General features: G+C 39.9%; 1 protein-coding gene across 1 annotated transcript; it reads left to right on the forward strand.

Moving 5' to 3' along the window:
• Nucleotides 1-650: 650 nt before the first annotated feature.
• On the forward strand, nt 651-18,237 carry LOC148355030 (regulator of G protein signaling 8-like). Its single transcript, XM_088349069.1, has 5 exons — nt 651-936; nt 8,484-8,588; nt 11,770-11,831; nt 15,942-16,108; nt 17,352-18,237. The coding sequence occupies exons 2-5, from the start codon at nt 8,488-8,490 to the stop codon at nt 17,547-17,549; spliced, it is 528 nt and encodes a 175-aa protein (XP_088205195.1). The 5' UTR covers nt 651-936; nt 8,484-8,487; the 3' UTR covers nt 17,550-18,237.
• Nucleotides 18,238-18,329: the final 92 nt, after the last annotated feature.

Below are 18,329 nucleotides of genomic sequence, written 5' to 3' on the forward strand. Positions count from 1 at the left end.
GGTATCATTTTCTGTTCATTTTGCCGGTTGTGTTTATTGGACTGTATCGGGTAAGGGTCAGTTTCGTTTTTGTATTGCGTTTATTCAATGTGGGCGCATGCGGCTAATATACAGGTGCGGCTTGTGTATGTACAAAATCGGTTTTCCTCCCGAAATGTCGTGGGTGCGGCTTATAATCAGGTGCGCTCTATAGTCCAGAATTTACGGTAGTTTATATCCTATGAAATACATCATTTTAATTTTAATGTATTTATGTATATGTTATGCAACCTTAAATCTTACTGTAGTTCTCATTCCATGCGCTCTATAGTCCAATGTGTTTTTGACATACAAATATATCACAAATTAACACTTTTTCGGGGGTGCGCCTTATAACACAGTATTATAAAATATGTTTGTTGAGATGACTGTTCCTGAATTTTTGCTTACTTTTAAAATCCTCACTTTCTTTTTAATGAAGGATATTTTTACCACTAGGAGGCGCTACGACATGCCAATATCCCAACAGGTGAAGATGGCAACCCATCTCCCTTCACCTTAATTGCAATGTTCAAATCATTGTTTAAATGTTTCATTTGCTTAAAATGACATTGTACAGTGCTTTCAATTGCCTATCATCCTGACGTTTTTTGAGTTTCTTATCCAGTGGACTTCGTGGTCCTTTTTCTCCATAGTAACGTTAAAAAAAGCACTTGACAACTTTAAAGATGCGCTCGCCTCGTCCTCGGCGATGGTGGCAAGCTGGCTGGAAGTCTGCTGCCGCCCCCTCCGTCTCTTGCTTGCCTCCACTCGCTGCTGCAGGCTCACATTCTGTAATCTAAAATCCAACATTGAGAAGTAGACAACAGTATCTGCTTGACTACCTTTTAAAGGAAGCACTCACAAAAAGAAGGGAAAAGGACCTCGTTTGCTGTGCACAGACTCAACAAAATCCAGGTAAAAGATTAATATGCATGTACCGACTGACTGATGTTGTTATGTAAGTCCCATGCTAACGCGAAGCTCAAAGTATTATGTGAGTCGTCGGCTGGTTACTAAGGCTTGACTCGCTGATGATTATCGACAGCTTTGAATTAAGGTTTTCAATCCAATCTGCAAAATTTGATGCTTATGAAACAATGGACATTTGTGCGCTCTATAGCTCCGTATGGAAGAAGTAATGGAATCAGGAAAAACACAAGCAAATATATGTGAATACTATTCAACAAACATTGTCGAATGCAAAGCAAAAACAAGAGATGCAATTGGTAATACTTATCTAGTTTAGTAGTACGAGACAGGGCCTGAGCAGTTAAATATATATTTCCGGAAAATAAGCTTGAATGGCATCATTGTTGGCACCAACAATTTGAAGTATTCATATTGCCTTCATTGGTGTTCCCATTAATGGGACATACAACCATCCCTGTAGCCTCATTTCTTCTGGCACTTAACTTTACACTGCTGGAAATTTGCATGGTGGACTTGTCAGGCCAGAGCTGACTCTTACATGTCTTAACTGTAATTCTCCCTGGGAGTTTTTTTTTTCATATTTGTCACAATGTTCCTATTTTATCAGAACCGGAATATGTAACTTGCAACATTATTGGCCAATAGTGATATTGATGTAAAACAGCGCATAACAGTCAAGATAACAAAAATCATTAAGGTGTAATAGTCAAAATAATGAACTAGCATCCCATGCAATCTTCCTTGCAGGTGTCCAACATTAAAAACAGATTGAACTTATAATTTTCCTTCTTTTTATTGACAAGAAAAATAAAAAAATAAAAGTAACTCGATGGTTGTTTTATAAGCACTACTGGATGCCAGCTTGATCAAATACACATCTAGGGCAGCATGATGCAGAAAAAGTCCGCTTTATTTAACAGTGTCTAATCTTATACTGTTTTGGCTGCCCAGCCACATGCTAATGTATGACCTAGAGGTAAGATCACAGGCCTGAGTCCGGCCAGATATCTGGGTCGAGTCGGGACTAAAATGTCAATCATTACATTCAGGTTCAAGCCGGGCAGGGCTTCTTAATTGCTGCCTTTTTTTTAAGTTATCCACTCGTCATTCTTCTTTGTTTCTTTTTCCGGCTAATGTATTAGGCGGCATATTTGGACCCATAGAGGAGGACGTGTGGCAGTGAGCTGAGTCGTCCAAAATCTTCCTTCCTCCTCCTGTCTTCTCACAGATAAAATATGAAACATTGGGTTTGATCCGGGCCCTTGCTCGGGCTCTAGCTGGTTGGGGCTTTAATACCGGCCGGCCATGTTTGGGTCGAGCTGGATTTTTTAAGCTTGATCTTTAACAGGGGTGGATAACCAAGTCCTTGAGAGCGGCATGTCCAATACACGCAGGACATGCCGCTCTCGAGGACTGGGTTGGCCACCCTTCTCTAGTATGACCAAATCGTATTAACTGGTGCCGACAGGAAAATTCGTGCGAGTGTGCTGGTAGATAAAAAAGGCACAAAGCAAGGACGAGTCACAGCAACCTAGCCGATCAGCTCAAGTGTTTTATCTTATATCTGAGTGGCCTAATCTAACAATCCCCTGGTTTAAGTGGCCTTAAGGGCCCTCATCTAATCTTGAGCCTTCGGGTAAAAGTTTGTAAAAAGTCAAGTTCAAACAGAATAAACTCATCAGAAATACAACTTTACTATGTGTTTGACTTCAGTTCTCCTACATAGTCAAGTGTCATTATATGTATAGCCCTTAATCACAAAATGTCTCAAAGGACTGGACAAGCCAAAATTACACCATCCCCCAATCTGAAAACTGCATGCCCACAAGGGAAACTCAAAAGGGAAATTGCGGCAGTAGCTCAGGAGGTAGAGCGCTCATCTTGGGATCAAGGGATCCCAGTTCGAATCCCGGCTTGTCCGTGTTACATGTCGAAGTGTCCTTGGGTAAGACACTGAACCCCTAACACCCCCAATAAGCAGGTTAGCGCCTTACATGGCTGCAAGGCCGCTATTGGGAAATGTGGAGCACATTGTAAAGCGCTTTGGGAAGTCATTGACTTGAAAAGCGCTATATAAATGCAGATTATTTCATTTCATAACATAAGGAGAAATCAGATCAGGGAGATAAGAAAGAGCAAGTCCATGCAAACCTTTGTATATTTGCATTAGAACCCAAAAGTCAGATCTTAACTGTACCCCTTGCAGTGTACTTGGGACCAGACATTCTATGCAATGTTCAATTTATTGTCACCACGGAGTATTATCCTGTGGCACGCAGAACAATGTCTCATGTCACACTGGTTGAAAAACACTTGACCACACCATATCCAAGCCAACATCTAAAATCCAAAAGACCTCTACTGCCGGGTCAAGTTCGAAATTGAATCAAGTGAGCAAGTAAGCAAAGCTGCTGAACATAACAAATGAGTTGCGCACTATCCATAAGCACTAACAAAGTTGAAAATAATGACAAATGAAGATGTAGGATCCAATAATTATTGCGCCACCATCCCTACGATGTAGCGGCAGGAAGGTTCTATCTACATTTCTGTTACCTAAGCCTTCCTTTGAGCAAGCCTCTTTGAAGAAGAAGAAGGATCTTGCATGGCTCTTGGTTTCAAGTGAGGAGGTGTTTGCGATGCTTTATTTTCAGCGCCTTCCTTCCCTGCGGTGACAGGCTTTTGCTGCATGGCTGAATAGAACATGCACTGTTTCCTCCTGACTGCGCAGATTGGTCAGGATATTTTTAGAATTAGTACAGCAGAAGCACGTGTCCCCAAGCAGCTCTGCACCCCTGATTCATCACTGGAGAAGGAAAGGAACCATGTTTAGAATAAAGAACAAATCTGTTATGCATTTAAAATATGTTGAATTAGAGAATTAAAATGTTCTAATCACCGTATTCGTCTGCACAAAAGACAAATCCAATTCTATTTTAGTCCACTTACAGCATATTGCTTTATTTTAGATTGGTTAAGGATATTTTGAGGGTCTATGAAATATTTTTAGTAGAACGTTCATTACCTTCAAAAGCAAATATTATGCTTTATTCAGTAGTAAAAGAAAATATAAGAGGAAAAGCGGAATGGGATCCAAGAGTACACCAGTGTCCTTCTATAAAAGCATAATCTTATATATATGTTTTTAATTTGAAAATTCAAGTACATTCATAATAAATTGTATTGGCTTGTTTCCAAATAAGATTTTTTAACAACAGTAAAGACTATTTATTATATTCACTTTAGACAAAATATTTTTTTCTTAAATCAAAATTAAGCATTCCATTTATTTTATTTTTAGTCTACAGATGAATGTTACAAAAAATTATTCGTCAAGATTAATTGTAGCTTCACAAATAAACATGACATAACTTGACTTGACTAGATTAATGCAAGAGTTAAATTGAATAGGGAAATTTAGTTGCTGCTATTTTCAAAAACATGTTTCGTTTTTTGATGGTAAACATTCCATCAATGCAAAAAAAATGGAACTGACAAAAAAATTGATCAATATTATTTTGTGTATTTGTGCCTTAAAGACTTGCAGCTTCTTTTAAAAAAAGCACAGCACAGGAAAAGCATCAAAAATAATTAACCATAAGAAACAACAAAATAAAAGTCTATACACCTGTCACATTGTTTTTCTTGCAGGTAAGATATATTCAAAATCAAAATAAGAAAACAAAACACCACCCACAATAGAAAAAGAAAAACAATGACATTTTAGTCCTCCAATTATACCGCTAGCGCCACCTACAACATCGAATACATGAACTTTTAATATATTCATTTTTTCTAATATATATATATATATATATATATATATATATATATATATATATATATATATATATATATATATATATATATATATATATATATATATAGGGCAGCACGGCGGTGCAGTGGTTAGCGCTTGTGCGGCACAGTTAATGTCATGGGAACCTGTCCTGGGTTCAAATCCAGCTCCAGACTTCCTGTGCGGAGTTTGTATGTTCTCCCCGTGCTTGCGTGGGTTTCCTCTGGGCACTCCGGTTTCCTCCCATGTTCCAAAAACATGCATTTCAGATGAATTGGCCGGTCCAAATTGTCCCTAGGTGTGAATGAGCGAGTGAGTTGTCTGTCCCCGTGTGCCCTGCGATTGGCTGGCAACCAGTTCAGGGTGTCCCCTGCCCACTGCCCGATGATTGCTGGGATGGGCTCCAGCACCCCCGCGACCCTATTGAGGATAAGCGGTGTAGCTAATGAGATGAGATGAGATATATATATATATATATATATATATATATATATATATAGGGCAGCACGGCGGTGCAGTGGTTAGCGCTTGTGCGGCACAGTTAATGTCATGGGAACCTGTCCTGGGTTCAAATCCAGCTCCAGACTTCCTGTGCGGAGTTTGTATGTTCTCCCCGTGCTTGCGTGGGTTTCCTCTGGGCACTCCGGTTTCCTCCCATGTTCCAAAAACATGCATTTCAGATGAATTGGCCGGTCCAAATTGTCCCTAGGTGTGAATGAGCGAATGAGTTGTCTGTCCCTGTGTGCCCTGCGATTGGCTGGCAACCAGTTCAGGGTGTCCCCTGCTCACTGCCCGGAGATGGCTGGGATGGGCTCCAGCCCCCCCGCGACCCTAATGAGGATAAGCGTATGTATGTATATATATATATATATATATATATATATATATATATATATATATATATATATATATATATATATATATATATACATACAGCAGCATGGCGGCGCAGTGGTTAGTATGTGTGTGGCACAGTTCTGAGGTCGAGAGATCGAACCTCTTGTGTGGAGTTTGCATGTTCTCCCCGTGCTTGCATGGGTTTCCTCTGGGCACGTTCCAAAAACATGCATGTCAGGTTAATCGGCCGGTCCAAAATGTCACTAGGTGTGAATGAGCGAGCGCATTGTCCGTCCCTGTGTGCCCTGTGACTAGCTGCCAACAAGTTCAGGGTGTCCCCTGCCCACTGCCTGAAGACAGCTGAGATGGGCTCCAGCACCCCCACGACCCTACTGAGGATAAGCGGTGCAGATAATGGATGGATGGATATATACATATACATAATTAGAAAATGGAAGAGGCTTAACATGACGGTCAATCTCAATCGGAGTGGAGCCCACATGCAAGATATCACCTCGATATCACACAAATAAAGCGTTAAAAAAAATAATGCATTGTGATTTCTGGATTTTTCTTTTTAGTTTATCTCTCTCACAGTGGACATGCACCTACGATGAAAATTTAAGATCCCTCCATGATTTCTAAGTTGGAGAAATAACAAAATAGCAGGGTGTTCAAATACTTATTTTCTTCACTGTATGTGAGTGAGGGACTACATCCTAATTTGCTTTATTGAATTGTTAAAGGCAGTTGTAACCGAATTCAGTAAGATTTCTGTATTGATGAGTAGATGGTCTGAAAGTTATTGTCAAGGCTTTTCCAACACCTCTGGAATGTGTGTCAGGTCAAAAAAAAATAATAATCCAAATCAAAGCCTTTGTTGCAAGGTCCAGCTGTTCTCTGGCTGGGCGGTCTGCCCTAAAAAGCGTCCTGTTACATATCCAACGTTACGAACACAGACGAGCAGTTGAGCCTATCATCCGTGAGTCATAATCTCAAGGTGAATTTCATTTCACAATTAAATTCCTTTGTGGGGAGGATTTGGGATATTAAAGGCATCAAAGTATGTGACGTTCCATTTTTTGCAAAGGAAGATATAAATGGCAACACACTAAATTGAGAATCTTGCTTCTTTGCAAAATCCACTTCAAGTATTAATGCGTTTTTTGTGTTTTTACCGTTTATGTTTGAGTGACCTGATTCACTTTAGTGCCTTGGGAAACCAAAGGATTCTTAATACTCAACCGATTTTTATCAATATTTATGTTTCATTATATGCGTCAGGCATGCAAGGCAACTACCTGCATATCGGGGGCATTAGGGGTTTAGTGTCTTGTTCAAGGACACTTTGACATATAACTCAGAGGAGTGAGGAATAGAACTTGTGACCTCTTGATCCCAAAACGAGCGCCTTACCTCCTGAGCTACTGCCACCTCACCAAAAATATGACCAGCAAAACCAAAATGACTTCAAGTTCCATAAAGGGAAAAAGTAGAAAAAAACATTTTTGGACCATGGCTAACCCAAACACCCAAACAAGTTAAGCACCTCGGCGCCCAAGTTGGTCATGCTTTCGTCCCTCCAGATGAAACGGGACACAAGAAAGTGGCCATGTCACTCGGGTCAGGGTGACACAACAGACTCTTCTGTTCAACGGCAGGGCCCGACAGCTTTCACTGGTTTACCCCTGCCGCATCATACAGGTGCCCTGCCCATCCCTTAGATCACGTCTAAACATCCCACTATCCTTTTACAACACCTCTCCACTCATTCCTATCACCAACAAGACATCTAGCTTCCACTACATTTAGACCCCTTTTCTGCAGTGCACTCATAACACCATACATCCACGTCAATCGCGGCCTTCCTTTTGGTCTCCTTCCATTTACTTCTGCTCTGTAAATCCTCTTTAACATTCGCTTCTCATCCATCTTCCAAACCAAACCAACCGAGTACTCTCTCATCCACACGCTTGCTCAGTTCCACTACTACTCCAGTTTTGTCTCTTACAATTTCCTTTTTCAATCTATCCAATCTTGTCACTCCTAACCTACTCCTCAAACACTTCATCATCTTTGTTTCACTCGAGGCTAACACATCAACCTTCCTTTTAGTCATCATCCTTCCAATCTCCTCTTTCTTCCACTCAGTCGCTTTACTTCCACAGCCTCTCACATTTAGTGACCCAATAACTAGGGTTTGCGAGACCTTTCGGTCTCCCGCCCCCTTTTTTTGCCTTGCTGTCTTTTAGGGAGTAGCTATAGAGAGGAGAGGATCCCCAGTCCCCTCGCTTCCTCCACTTTAGTCGCCTCTTACGACACGCAGCGGACCACGGTGGGAGAGGGCCCCTCACCACAGACGATAATAACCAAATTGTGTTGATATTAAAGATCAATGTACTGGTAAAAAGAAAAAAATATAAATATAAAATTTTCAAATAATTTACTATACATCCAAGCATGGCAGACACTCCTACAATATCTTCATATTTCTCTATTGTATAAGAAGAAGGAAATATTTACAAAAAAATTCTTGTTCAAAAAAGATTAGTGGTTCCCCTCTAACAAAACTGCGATGGCGCTAATTGACTGAACAGGTAAAAGACATCGAGCAGGGCATTATCGCCACCTATTGTGTAATTGCCCCACTGTTTTTTATCCTTCTTAGTATTTTTTTGCCAGGGCAAAGGTCCGCGACCCACTTTTGGGTGAGAACCCACCAGTTGAGAAAAACTGTTTTAAAGGACACTCAGCTGCTTTTACGAAATGTCTTTCTAAATAAAAACAAATAGAGGAACTGCTAATCCTCAAAGCATTATCTGGTGTTAATATGTATGCATTTGGAATAAACATCCAAAAATAGTCTAAATAATATGTTTTTTTTTCACTACGTTAGAGCTATGAAGACCAGACTCGGGTGTTTATCTCAAAAGTCGGACTCGTACAGCGACTTGTCCGAGTTCCTTCCCCCGGCGCAAGAAACTGCTGCCAGATGTTTAAAGTGAGTATCCAGAAACGTCTTCAAGGCTCGGCATTGTCATGCTTATGTATTTTGCAACTCTATTTGTTTTTAACCACCCAAATGTTGCCTCGTTTTGCATCCTTTTAATCGATTGACGTATAATGGCTGATGTATTCTGAAATGTCAAGTCAAGTCATGTTCAACCTGCATGAGGGCGAGGAAAAACTCAAAAACCTCAACATTAGGTAAATGAAAAAACCTTTGGAAGGGATCGCACATGAGGTAATCCCCTTCCAGGCTCAGATTTAGATTCAGATTCAGATATACTTTATTGTCATTCTTGTACACGTGTATACAGAACGAAATGTCGATACATCTGACCCGCACAGTTTCCTTGAATGATAGCAAGATAGATAGATAGATAGATAGATAGATACTTTATTCATCCCCGTAGGGAAATTCACACTTCCAGCAGTCTACCCCGTTGTTTATTAACAGATGAAAATGATGCCCTAGGGGTGCTTGTAGTGAAGTGGATGACGTCACGCCAGTCCAAAAATTTGACATCCCTGCGGCAGATGGAAGACTTTTCTTTGTGAAAATCCAGGGATACACCACCTCGTGTTAGCAAGTCCGCCTCCTCTCCGATTCCCCCCGGCTTTCGTGTCTCTGTTTAGCGGCGTTGAAGCCGGATTGCTCCGGGTAGCTCCGGGTGGCTACACGTTAGCGTCCGGAATGCTAAACGTGAGCCACGTTTCCGCAAAACACAGCAACTGCGCTCCCTGTGCGCTTCGATGTTTTCCACCAGCACTCGATGATCTTATTTGGTCGTGAGTTCGCATTTACCATGATTACGGATGGTACCGAAGACTTATAACGCCGCTAGCCGCTTCGCTAGCTCCGGCTTTTCCTCCACGATAGGCCCCTTCATCACGCCGGCACGAGAATTCTTCAGGGCAAGGAGTTGAAATTCCTTGAATACACGCATTTCTTGTGCGTTAAAACCCATGTCCATAGGATAGAAGTAATCCATAGTGTAGTTGTCAAAACGGGAAGAAAAAACACCGAAGATAGGAGCAGACAATAAAACAATAGGGCAGCTGCTGGAAAAGGCAGTTGCTCGTGGCAGCGCCGCTTTGATATAAATAAAATGTTGTATTGAGTTGGAGTATTGAAGTACTAATAATATACTAATAATTATAGCTATGTATAGTATTATACAGTAGTGCAAAGAGTGCAAGAGGAGCAGCTAACCAGATGTGCAAAATGGGCAGTCAGGTAAACAAGTCACTATACAATAACAATAACACTGGAGTACGATAGTGCAGAGGAGAACAGATGTGCAAAGGAGTGACTAGGTATAAGAGAACTGCCAGTAGTGCAAAAAAAAACAAAAAAACAAAAAAAACAGATGTACAGATTAGCAGCTGTGTAGGCTTACTATGTATGTGATTGACCATTTAACAGTCTAATGGCCCTGGGGACAAAGCTGTTGCAGAACCTGGTGGTCCTGCACCACATACTGCAGTACCTCTTCCCAGAGGCTAGCAGAGTGAACAGTCCATGATGGGGATGAGAGGGCTCCCTAATGATGTTCTTGGCTCGGGATGGGCAGCGCTTCTGGCCAATGTCCTGAATGGAGGGGAGAGAAGTCCCGATGATTTTCTCTGCTGTCCTCATCACCCTCCTCACACTACCCCAGTCGGAGGAACTGCAGCCTCCACACCAAACAGAGATACAGCTGGTCAGGAAGCTCTATATGGTGCCCCTGTAGAATGTGATAAGGGTGGGTGGGGGCAGGTGGGCTCTCCTCATCCTCCGCAGGAAGTACAGGCGCTGCTGTGCCCTCTTCACCAGTGATGCAGTGTTCACGGACCAGGTGAGTTTGTCTGTGATGTGCACCCCTAGGAACTTGCTGCTGCTGACAACCTCCACAGCCTTGTTGTTGATGAGAAGTGGGGCATGGTTGGGCTGGTTTTTCCTGAAGTCGATAATGATCTCTTTAGTTTTGTCAACATTCAGGACCAGGCTGTTGACTCTGCACCAGCCCACCAACTGCTCCACCTCCTCCCTGTAGGCCAGGTCATTGTCGTCCCTGATGAGGCCCACCACTTCTGTGTCGTCCGCAAACTTCACGATGTGGTTTGTGGCTGACCTAGGGACGCAGTCGTGTGTCATCAGGGTGAACAGCAGGGGGCTCAGGACACAGCCTTGGGGGGAGTCCGTGCTGAGGGTGATGACATCGGAGATGTTCTGACCAAGCCGCACTGACTAGGGTCTGTCAGTGAGGAAGTCCAGCAGCCAGTTCCGCAGGGGGGTGTTGAAGCCCAGGAGCCTCAGTTTATCTACCAGGTGTTGTGGGATGATGGTGTTGAATGCTGAACTGAAGTCCAGGAACAGCATCCGCACATTGATGCTGTTCCTGCTGGCTGCAATGGATGTTGTAATAACAATTAATACAAATATATCATCAACAGGAAATATAGATCAATCATAAGATATAGAATGGAAATGTGTTTTAAGCCTAGATTCAAACAGTTCCACTAAGGTCGCTGATCGAATATCAGGGGGCAGAGCATTCCACAACACCCGGGCCCGAATGGAGAACACTCTCGAACATGTGGTTCTCTTCTTGGCTCTTGGCATCACTAGTAGACCAGCATTGTCAGAGAGAAGGCTCCGGACCGGAAAATACGGGGAAATTAGATCTGAAACATTATGGAGCAAATCCATGCATGATTTTGGTGTAAGAATAGTCTGTGGCTTGCAATAATCTGTGGTCTGTGCAGCCCTTTGAGACTCCTTGTGATTAAGGGCTATACAAAAAAAACATGACTTGACTTGATTTTGTATAATACCAACAGAACCTTAAAATCCCATCTTTAGCTAACAGGGAGCCAATGCAAGTTAGCTAAATCCGGGGTAATGTTATAAAACCTTCATGCCTTAGTTAAAAGCCTCGCTGCAGCATTTTGTACCACCTGCAGGCTCTTGATTCGTTTCAAAATAAACACTGACCATTATCGTGCTCCATTTTTGAAACTCACTTTGCCGTTGTTCCCGATTCCTCATGTGACCACAGATAAAATTTACCTGCAGCCTTTGGCAGAACAACCACTCGGGACAAATCATGCATTCAATCATGTTGGCCTCTCACTGTTACATAATCCATAAAATTGCATTGCAGCCAAAATAACCAAAGCCTCTTTCTCCCCATCAGATTGTCAACAGATGAGGTTGTTCCATGGTCTCAATCATTTGAGCAAGTTCTGTCTCATAAATGTAAGTAAACACCTTTTTGTTTTGGGGCTTGACTTTACAGTCCTTGTACATTTGAATGTAAACACGGAACACGGGTGAATACGGAAAATCACATTTCAGAATTAAAGAGAATTTTTAGAAAATGTTATCCTTGTAATTTTTCAGAGTGCAATTGATAGGTGTCCAAAGTGGTTAATAGACAATGTTCTTAGATTTTATTTCGATGTCTTCATTATTTTGTTTAAAGGGGAATAAAGTCTTATTTAGTGCCTTCTAGTGGTAAGAAAACGTAATTATCTCAAAATCAACATTGATTTAAATAATAAGGAAAAATACTTAATGATCAACATTTTTAAAAAATACTTGTATGTTGAGAAATTCATATTTGTTTAACATAACATGAACCTCCCTTTGAGGGAGTCGACATGATGTCAGAGACCAGAAATGGAGACAGGACCCACTTGCCTTGGTTTTCTCAGCATTATTTAGAAGGAGGAAAAGGCAACCACGATCCGGTGATAGTTGGTCACGGGTGGCAGATCGCTCGAACTCGGAAGTGGCACTTCCGTGGCGAGCGAAGGCAGTGTCGAGAGCGGGGGAAGAAGAGGTCGATGGCCGGGACCGAGGAGCAGAAACGTATTCGAGTTCACAAAAGGGGTCGGACTCAAACAGGAATCAGGACAGGAAAGGGTCAAAAGGGCTTGCCTCGCATGGGCTGAGGTTCGCAGACGGACTGACAACGGGTGAGACAGGAAGACAGGGGTTTTAAAAGAGATAAGCAGCCAATCAGCACCCGAGGAGCCGACTCAAGTGCCTTGCATCAGTAATAATGACACATGAATGTTCGCCAGCTTGCTGCAATGGGTACCCCCAAAAAACGGTGACTTCCAAAAGGCTGGGCAAGCAAATGAGAAGTGAAATTGTGCTTAGCCACTTTTGAGTCTGTCTTGTTTGTGTTTTTTTTAAATTGGAATACAATTTGCTAGGAATAGTAAACTACGGAAAATGTGTAGTACATTTGGGAGCTCTGGAAATGATGTGTAAGGTCCTACACTGCAAAAATATATCCATTGGCAGAAATAATTTTTGTTCAAACAATCTTTTATATATTGTTCATTTTGATAAACTGTTAACTGGCTATTGACCATAAATAAATAAATGCTTGCAATAAAGAAATAATTTTACTGTGCCCAGGCCATGAACTAGGATTAGAGAAATTCTCCCAGATGGTTATGAAATCGTTAAATGCTGACAAATAGGAAATTAAACTGTTAACACATGAACGATGTTCTATTTGTGATCACTGTTTAGTCACTCTTTTAATCTCCACACATGATTGTGAAGGAGGGGCAACCATGATGATGTTCCTTGATTTTCCCTACATTTAGCAACCCCCCTCACCCTCCATGTAACCCAGGAGATTCTCAAGATAAAGGGTTTTGAGGGGACCTTTAGAACAGACTTGACAAATTGTACATTTTGTAGAGCCTCCTTATTCCTTAGAAGCTCAAATTCAATCCGGGTGTAGTCTCACTTCATTATGAGTGTCCATTATTCACGGGAAAACTATAAACTTGATGTTTTTTTAATATACTACTGTGTTGAATTTTATTGGGATATTTGACCTTGGTGCCAAAATACAATAACAAAAAGCATTTTTAAAACAAGGAAAAAATACAAATTTTGACCATTTAAAAAAAATAAAAAGTTCAGATTTAAAATACTGATTTGTAAACGAGCAAAAACCAATTACCATGTGTTAATTAAGGCAATGTTGCTTGTTTTAAGAGGACACTGTAATATGTGATCCCTATATGTCCCTGTAATGGATAGTGCAACCAAAAACGAGATAGAAAGCACAAGGAAAATTACAAACTACGGAGACTCAAAGTGGCCAAAAAGCACAGTTTTTGGAAATTGTTTTTGTCCAGCCTTTCACAAGGACTTTGTTTTTTGGGGGGTTACCCATAGCAGCAAGATGACAAACATTTATGTCCCATGTTATGTAAAATAAATAAGAATCTCCTGAACAGCAAGTCTTACAAAAATGCATGTTCATACGATAGTTCATCTATGTTTGCTTATTATTCAAATCAATATATTTTTTAATGAATTAATTAATTATATGTTTTACCACCAGGTGACGCTAAATAATAAAAAATGTCCCTTTAACTTTACGTAGATGTTTTTTTACAAAAAAAGTGAAAATATAATACATCAATAAATAAATATATCAAATGATACAGATCTTCAAACACCCTGAACTGGTTGCAAGCCAGTCCAAGGCACACAGAGACAGACAACTCACTCATCCACAAGTAGGAGCTAGGACCTGGACCGGCCAAATAACCTGACATGCATGTTTGTGGAATGTGGAAGGTAACCGGAGTGACCGGAAACCCACGCAATCATGGGGAGAACATGCAAACCCTGCACAGTAAGGCTGGTAGCTGGATTCGATCCTATGAAGATAGATAGATAGATTAATAGATAGATAGATAGATAGATAGATAGATAGATAGATAGATAGATAGATAGATAGATAGATAGATAGATAGATAGATAGATAGATAGATAGATAGATAGATAGATAGATAGATAGATAGATAGATAGATAGATAGATAGATAGATAGATAGATAGATACTTTATTCATCCCCTTAGGGAAATTCACACTTCTAGCATTATCCTTTTGTTGTTTATTAACAGATTAACAGGATGGCCTCGGGGTGCTATGTTGTAGTTTAGCAACAGCGGAGTGGATGACGTCACACGCTAGGCCAAAAGTCCGACGTCCCTGCAGCAGATAGAAATCTTTGTGCCCAGGGATACACCACCTCGTGTTAGCAAGTCCACCTCCTCTCCGCTTTTACATCTTCTTAAAGCTATATCATTTTTATTAATGTATTAACGGACTTATTTACCACTAGAGTGTGCTAATGAATATAATGTCCCTTTAACTGTAGATTTAATTATTGTACAAAAAAAAATGGTTTTCGTACTAATGTATATAAATGTAAATGGTCTGCATTTATACAGCTCATTTCAAGTCGATGACGACCTCCCATAGCTTCACACTTACCCATTTACACACACTCACACACTGATAGCAGCATCAGCCATGCAAGGCAACTAGCTGCTTATCGGGGCATAAGGGATTTAGTGTCTTGCCCAAGAACACTTCGTCATATCACACGGAAGAGCCTGGAATGGAAATTGCGACCTCTTGATCGCAAGATGAGCTCCTGAGCTACTGCCGCCCCAATACAAAACACATCAAACAAGTTTTCCTGCCAATGGAGTAATCTTTTTGTTTTGTTTTTAGCTGTGTTGGCCTTTTTTAAGTAATTATAAAATATTTCCAATATTTCTCGTAAGTTTTTCTAAAGTTTTTGTTCTGATTGCAGGGTACACACAAATGTTAAAGTCTACTCTCTCACGAGTTCCGGCACATTAGGCCATGTTCTCATGATCAGCCTTGTTGTGAATAAAAGAAAGAGGAAGAAAATTAAAAAATGAATATACTGAAATATTTTTGGGGTATAAAACCCTAAAAGTCAGATACTAGGACTGGACTATATGCTATTTTCAGAACTGAGGAAAACAAGACAGAAAGTGTTGAAGATGTGTTGGGCATTTGCACCTAATACTATTATTGTGATAGGTATTCCTGTCTGTAAGAGTTTTTGTGTTTCAAAACAAAAACAAATCATGTCGTAGTACAGTGTGACCATGTGCAGCAAAACACAATGTTTTGAGGGTTGTACAAGTCGTGTTGCATATTTACTGGGGAGCCAATCCTTCCTGTGCACTCTTCACTCTGTAAACAACGAGGACGAGAAGAATGGCAATAACATGTCAACCTGACACAGGCCTCGGAGAAAAACACGACCGCCGTCTCTCTGTGGGTGCACATAAATTGATCGTTTATCTTTACTAATGAAAATGATGAAGCGGATGGAGAGAAAAAACATCTGATTTGTTTGTCTTCTAACCAAAACATGTATTTGCCATTTCTGAGAACAAGAGTCAGAATTTATCGAATTATTTAATACCTGATACGACCTATTAATCAGGTAAGAATATTATCCGTGCTTTAACTGAAATGTCTTGCTTTTCTTGTGGCTTGCAGATGGCCTGGCTGCCTTCCGGACTTTTTTGAAATCAGAGTTCAGCGATGAAAATATCGAATTTTGGATGGCGTGTGAGGATTATAAGAAAATCAAGAGTTCGACTAAAATGGTGGTCAGAGCAAACAAGATCTTCAAGGAATTCATCGATGTGCAGGCACCGAGGGAGGTCAGTTTGTGGCTGAATACACAATTGTGCTTAGCTTTTTTTTTTACCTCATTGGCAGAAAATTTAGGTCATTCTATTTAAAATGTAACTTGATTAAAAAAGTTTAACTGTTTTTTCCAGATAAAATGAAACATATTACCCATACAATTGGAAAACCTTGAAATTAGCAAATGACTTAGCTCATTTTAGAGAATATTTTCTATGATGATTACAAAAAACACTTAAATGAGCAAAAATGGTCCACCATATTCAAACGAAGTCCCTTTTTTCATGTGGCCTCCATTTTTATGATTCTACAATAGGAAATACCTTAGAATAGGAAAAATACACCACAATTTCTAGACAATAAAGATTATGTGGCGAACCCTCCAAATATTCATTCATGGGTATTCATACGTATTCACACATAAGGCGCACCACACTATAAGGCACATGAAACGAAAACAGTAGTAAGAGTTAGGGTTGACTTTTTAAAAAAATGACACCGTATGTAGAACCACCTCATTGTAATTATGCATTTCCAATAGTATTTACTGCATTTCCCGTACATAAGGCACACTGAATTAAAAAGCTTGATTTAGAATTTCTGGTAAATTGTTGGTGTTCTGGTCAGCCTTATATTAGAGAAAATATGATACTTTAAAAGAGCGAAATTTGCCTCCGTTGCTGTAAGGATTTATTTTTTTACAGCTTTTTATAGTGAAAACACGGCCATGACATACACTAAAATCACACCAAATGTCCCCCCAAAATTTTAAATTACAATAAAAATACAATTTCTTACCCGTTCACAAAAAAAGATTAGCTTCAATCAAATGTATTTTTCTCCTAAAAATAATTTATCTTGTGATTGTCAGAGAATAAGAAAAAAATATATAACTTAAAATAAGCAAAAATGTGTAATCTAGGGGATGGTAAATCATTTTTTATTTTTCATGATATTAGAATAAATTACTTAGCATTGGCCAACGAATCTATCATCTGGTGTATCAGATGATGTTGTTCAATTTTAAATGGTCTTACTTTACCAGATTAAAACAAATAAAAATAGATTGACACTGGAAAAAACAGGCATACCATTTAAAATCAACCAATTTTTATGCCTGTGGGGTATTGGTATTATCTTTGACAGTGTCATTGTCTGAGGTTAGCACCAAAGCAGCCGAGCAAGTATCAGATTGTATACAAAAGGATTTTAATCAAATATTTGAATGATAATGACTGATGCAAACGTCCGCCCCAGGTAAATATTGACTACCAGACACGGGAGAAGACCAAACAGAGGCTACAAGAGGAGCCTTGCCCCAGCAGCCTGGACGAAGCTCAAGCTTTGATTTACACTCTGATGGAAAAAGACTCATACCCTCGGTTTCTCAAGTCCAAACTCTACCAGGATATCGTCAACAGGACGCACAGTCGTGGCCAACGCAGATCTGTCTGATCCAGTCCACGACAATCGTCAGCATTAAATATGGAATGACCTTTCTATGATGTTACACTTTGAATTACCTGGAATGAGATCCGGGCATATAGTCCTTTACAATGATAGTGTGAATGCTACGGATATTGGACACATGTACAACAGCTTTACCTTACCCATAAATGATGATAATATTGGGAGATACCACAAAAACTGTTGGCAACACTTGTGCCATGGCAGCAATTATTTTTATCTCTTTGTCTGTGTTTGTTTATCTCCTTGTGGTTGTTTTGGAGATTACCAAATGTATGCAGGTGTTTGTTCTAATATAAATGTAAGTTAAACAAAGCTATGCTAAAATAATTTGCACTTGTAACATGTTGTGTATTACATAAAACGTTAACTCATTTGGCTAATTATGTTATCTAGTATAAATAGCATAGGAGACAATGGTTAACATATCCCTTCTGTTCATTCAGGGACTATTACTATAAAGACCAACATTGTGTTGACATATTGAAGTACCCAGTTTTAAACAATGACATTTAACTGCTATGAAACTATGTAACAGGTGCATGACTTTTTCTCAAATGAAAAACATTCACAAGATTTCTTGTAAATAATAAAAGGTGTTTCAAAAAGATTGATAACCGTGATGTGAATATCACAAAAAGCACATGATCGAGGCAAATAAAGTGAAAACATGTTATTGTTGAAGATCATACAATGAAGACATTTAAAAAAAATTTTGATTATGTCAACAATTTCACAAATGTTTGATATGCGCATCGCCTGAAACAT

Source organism: Urocampus carinirostris, chromosome 12, assembly GCF_059441175.1.
Source record: "Urocampus carinirostris isolate Australia breed hairy pipefish chromosome 12, RoL_Ucar_1.0, whole genome shotgun sequence".
Taxonomy (NCBI): domain Eukaryota; kingdom Metazoa; phylum Chordata; class Actinopteri; order Syngnathiformes; family Syngnathidae; genus Urocampus; species Urocampus carinirostris.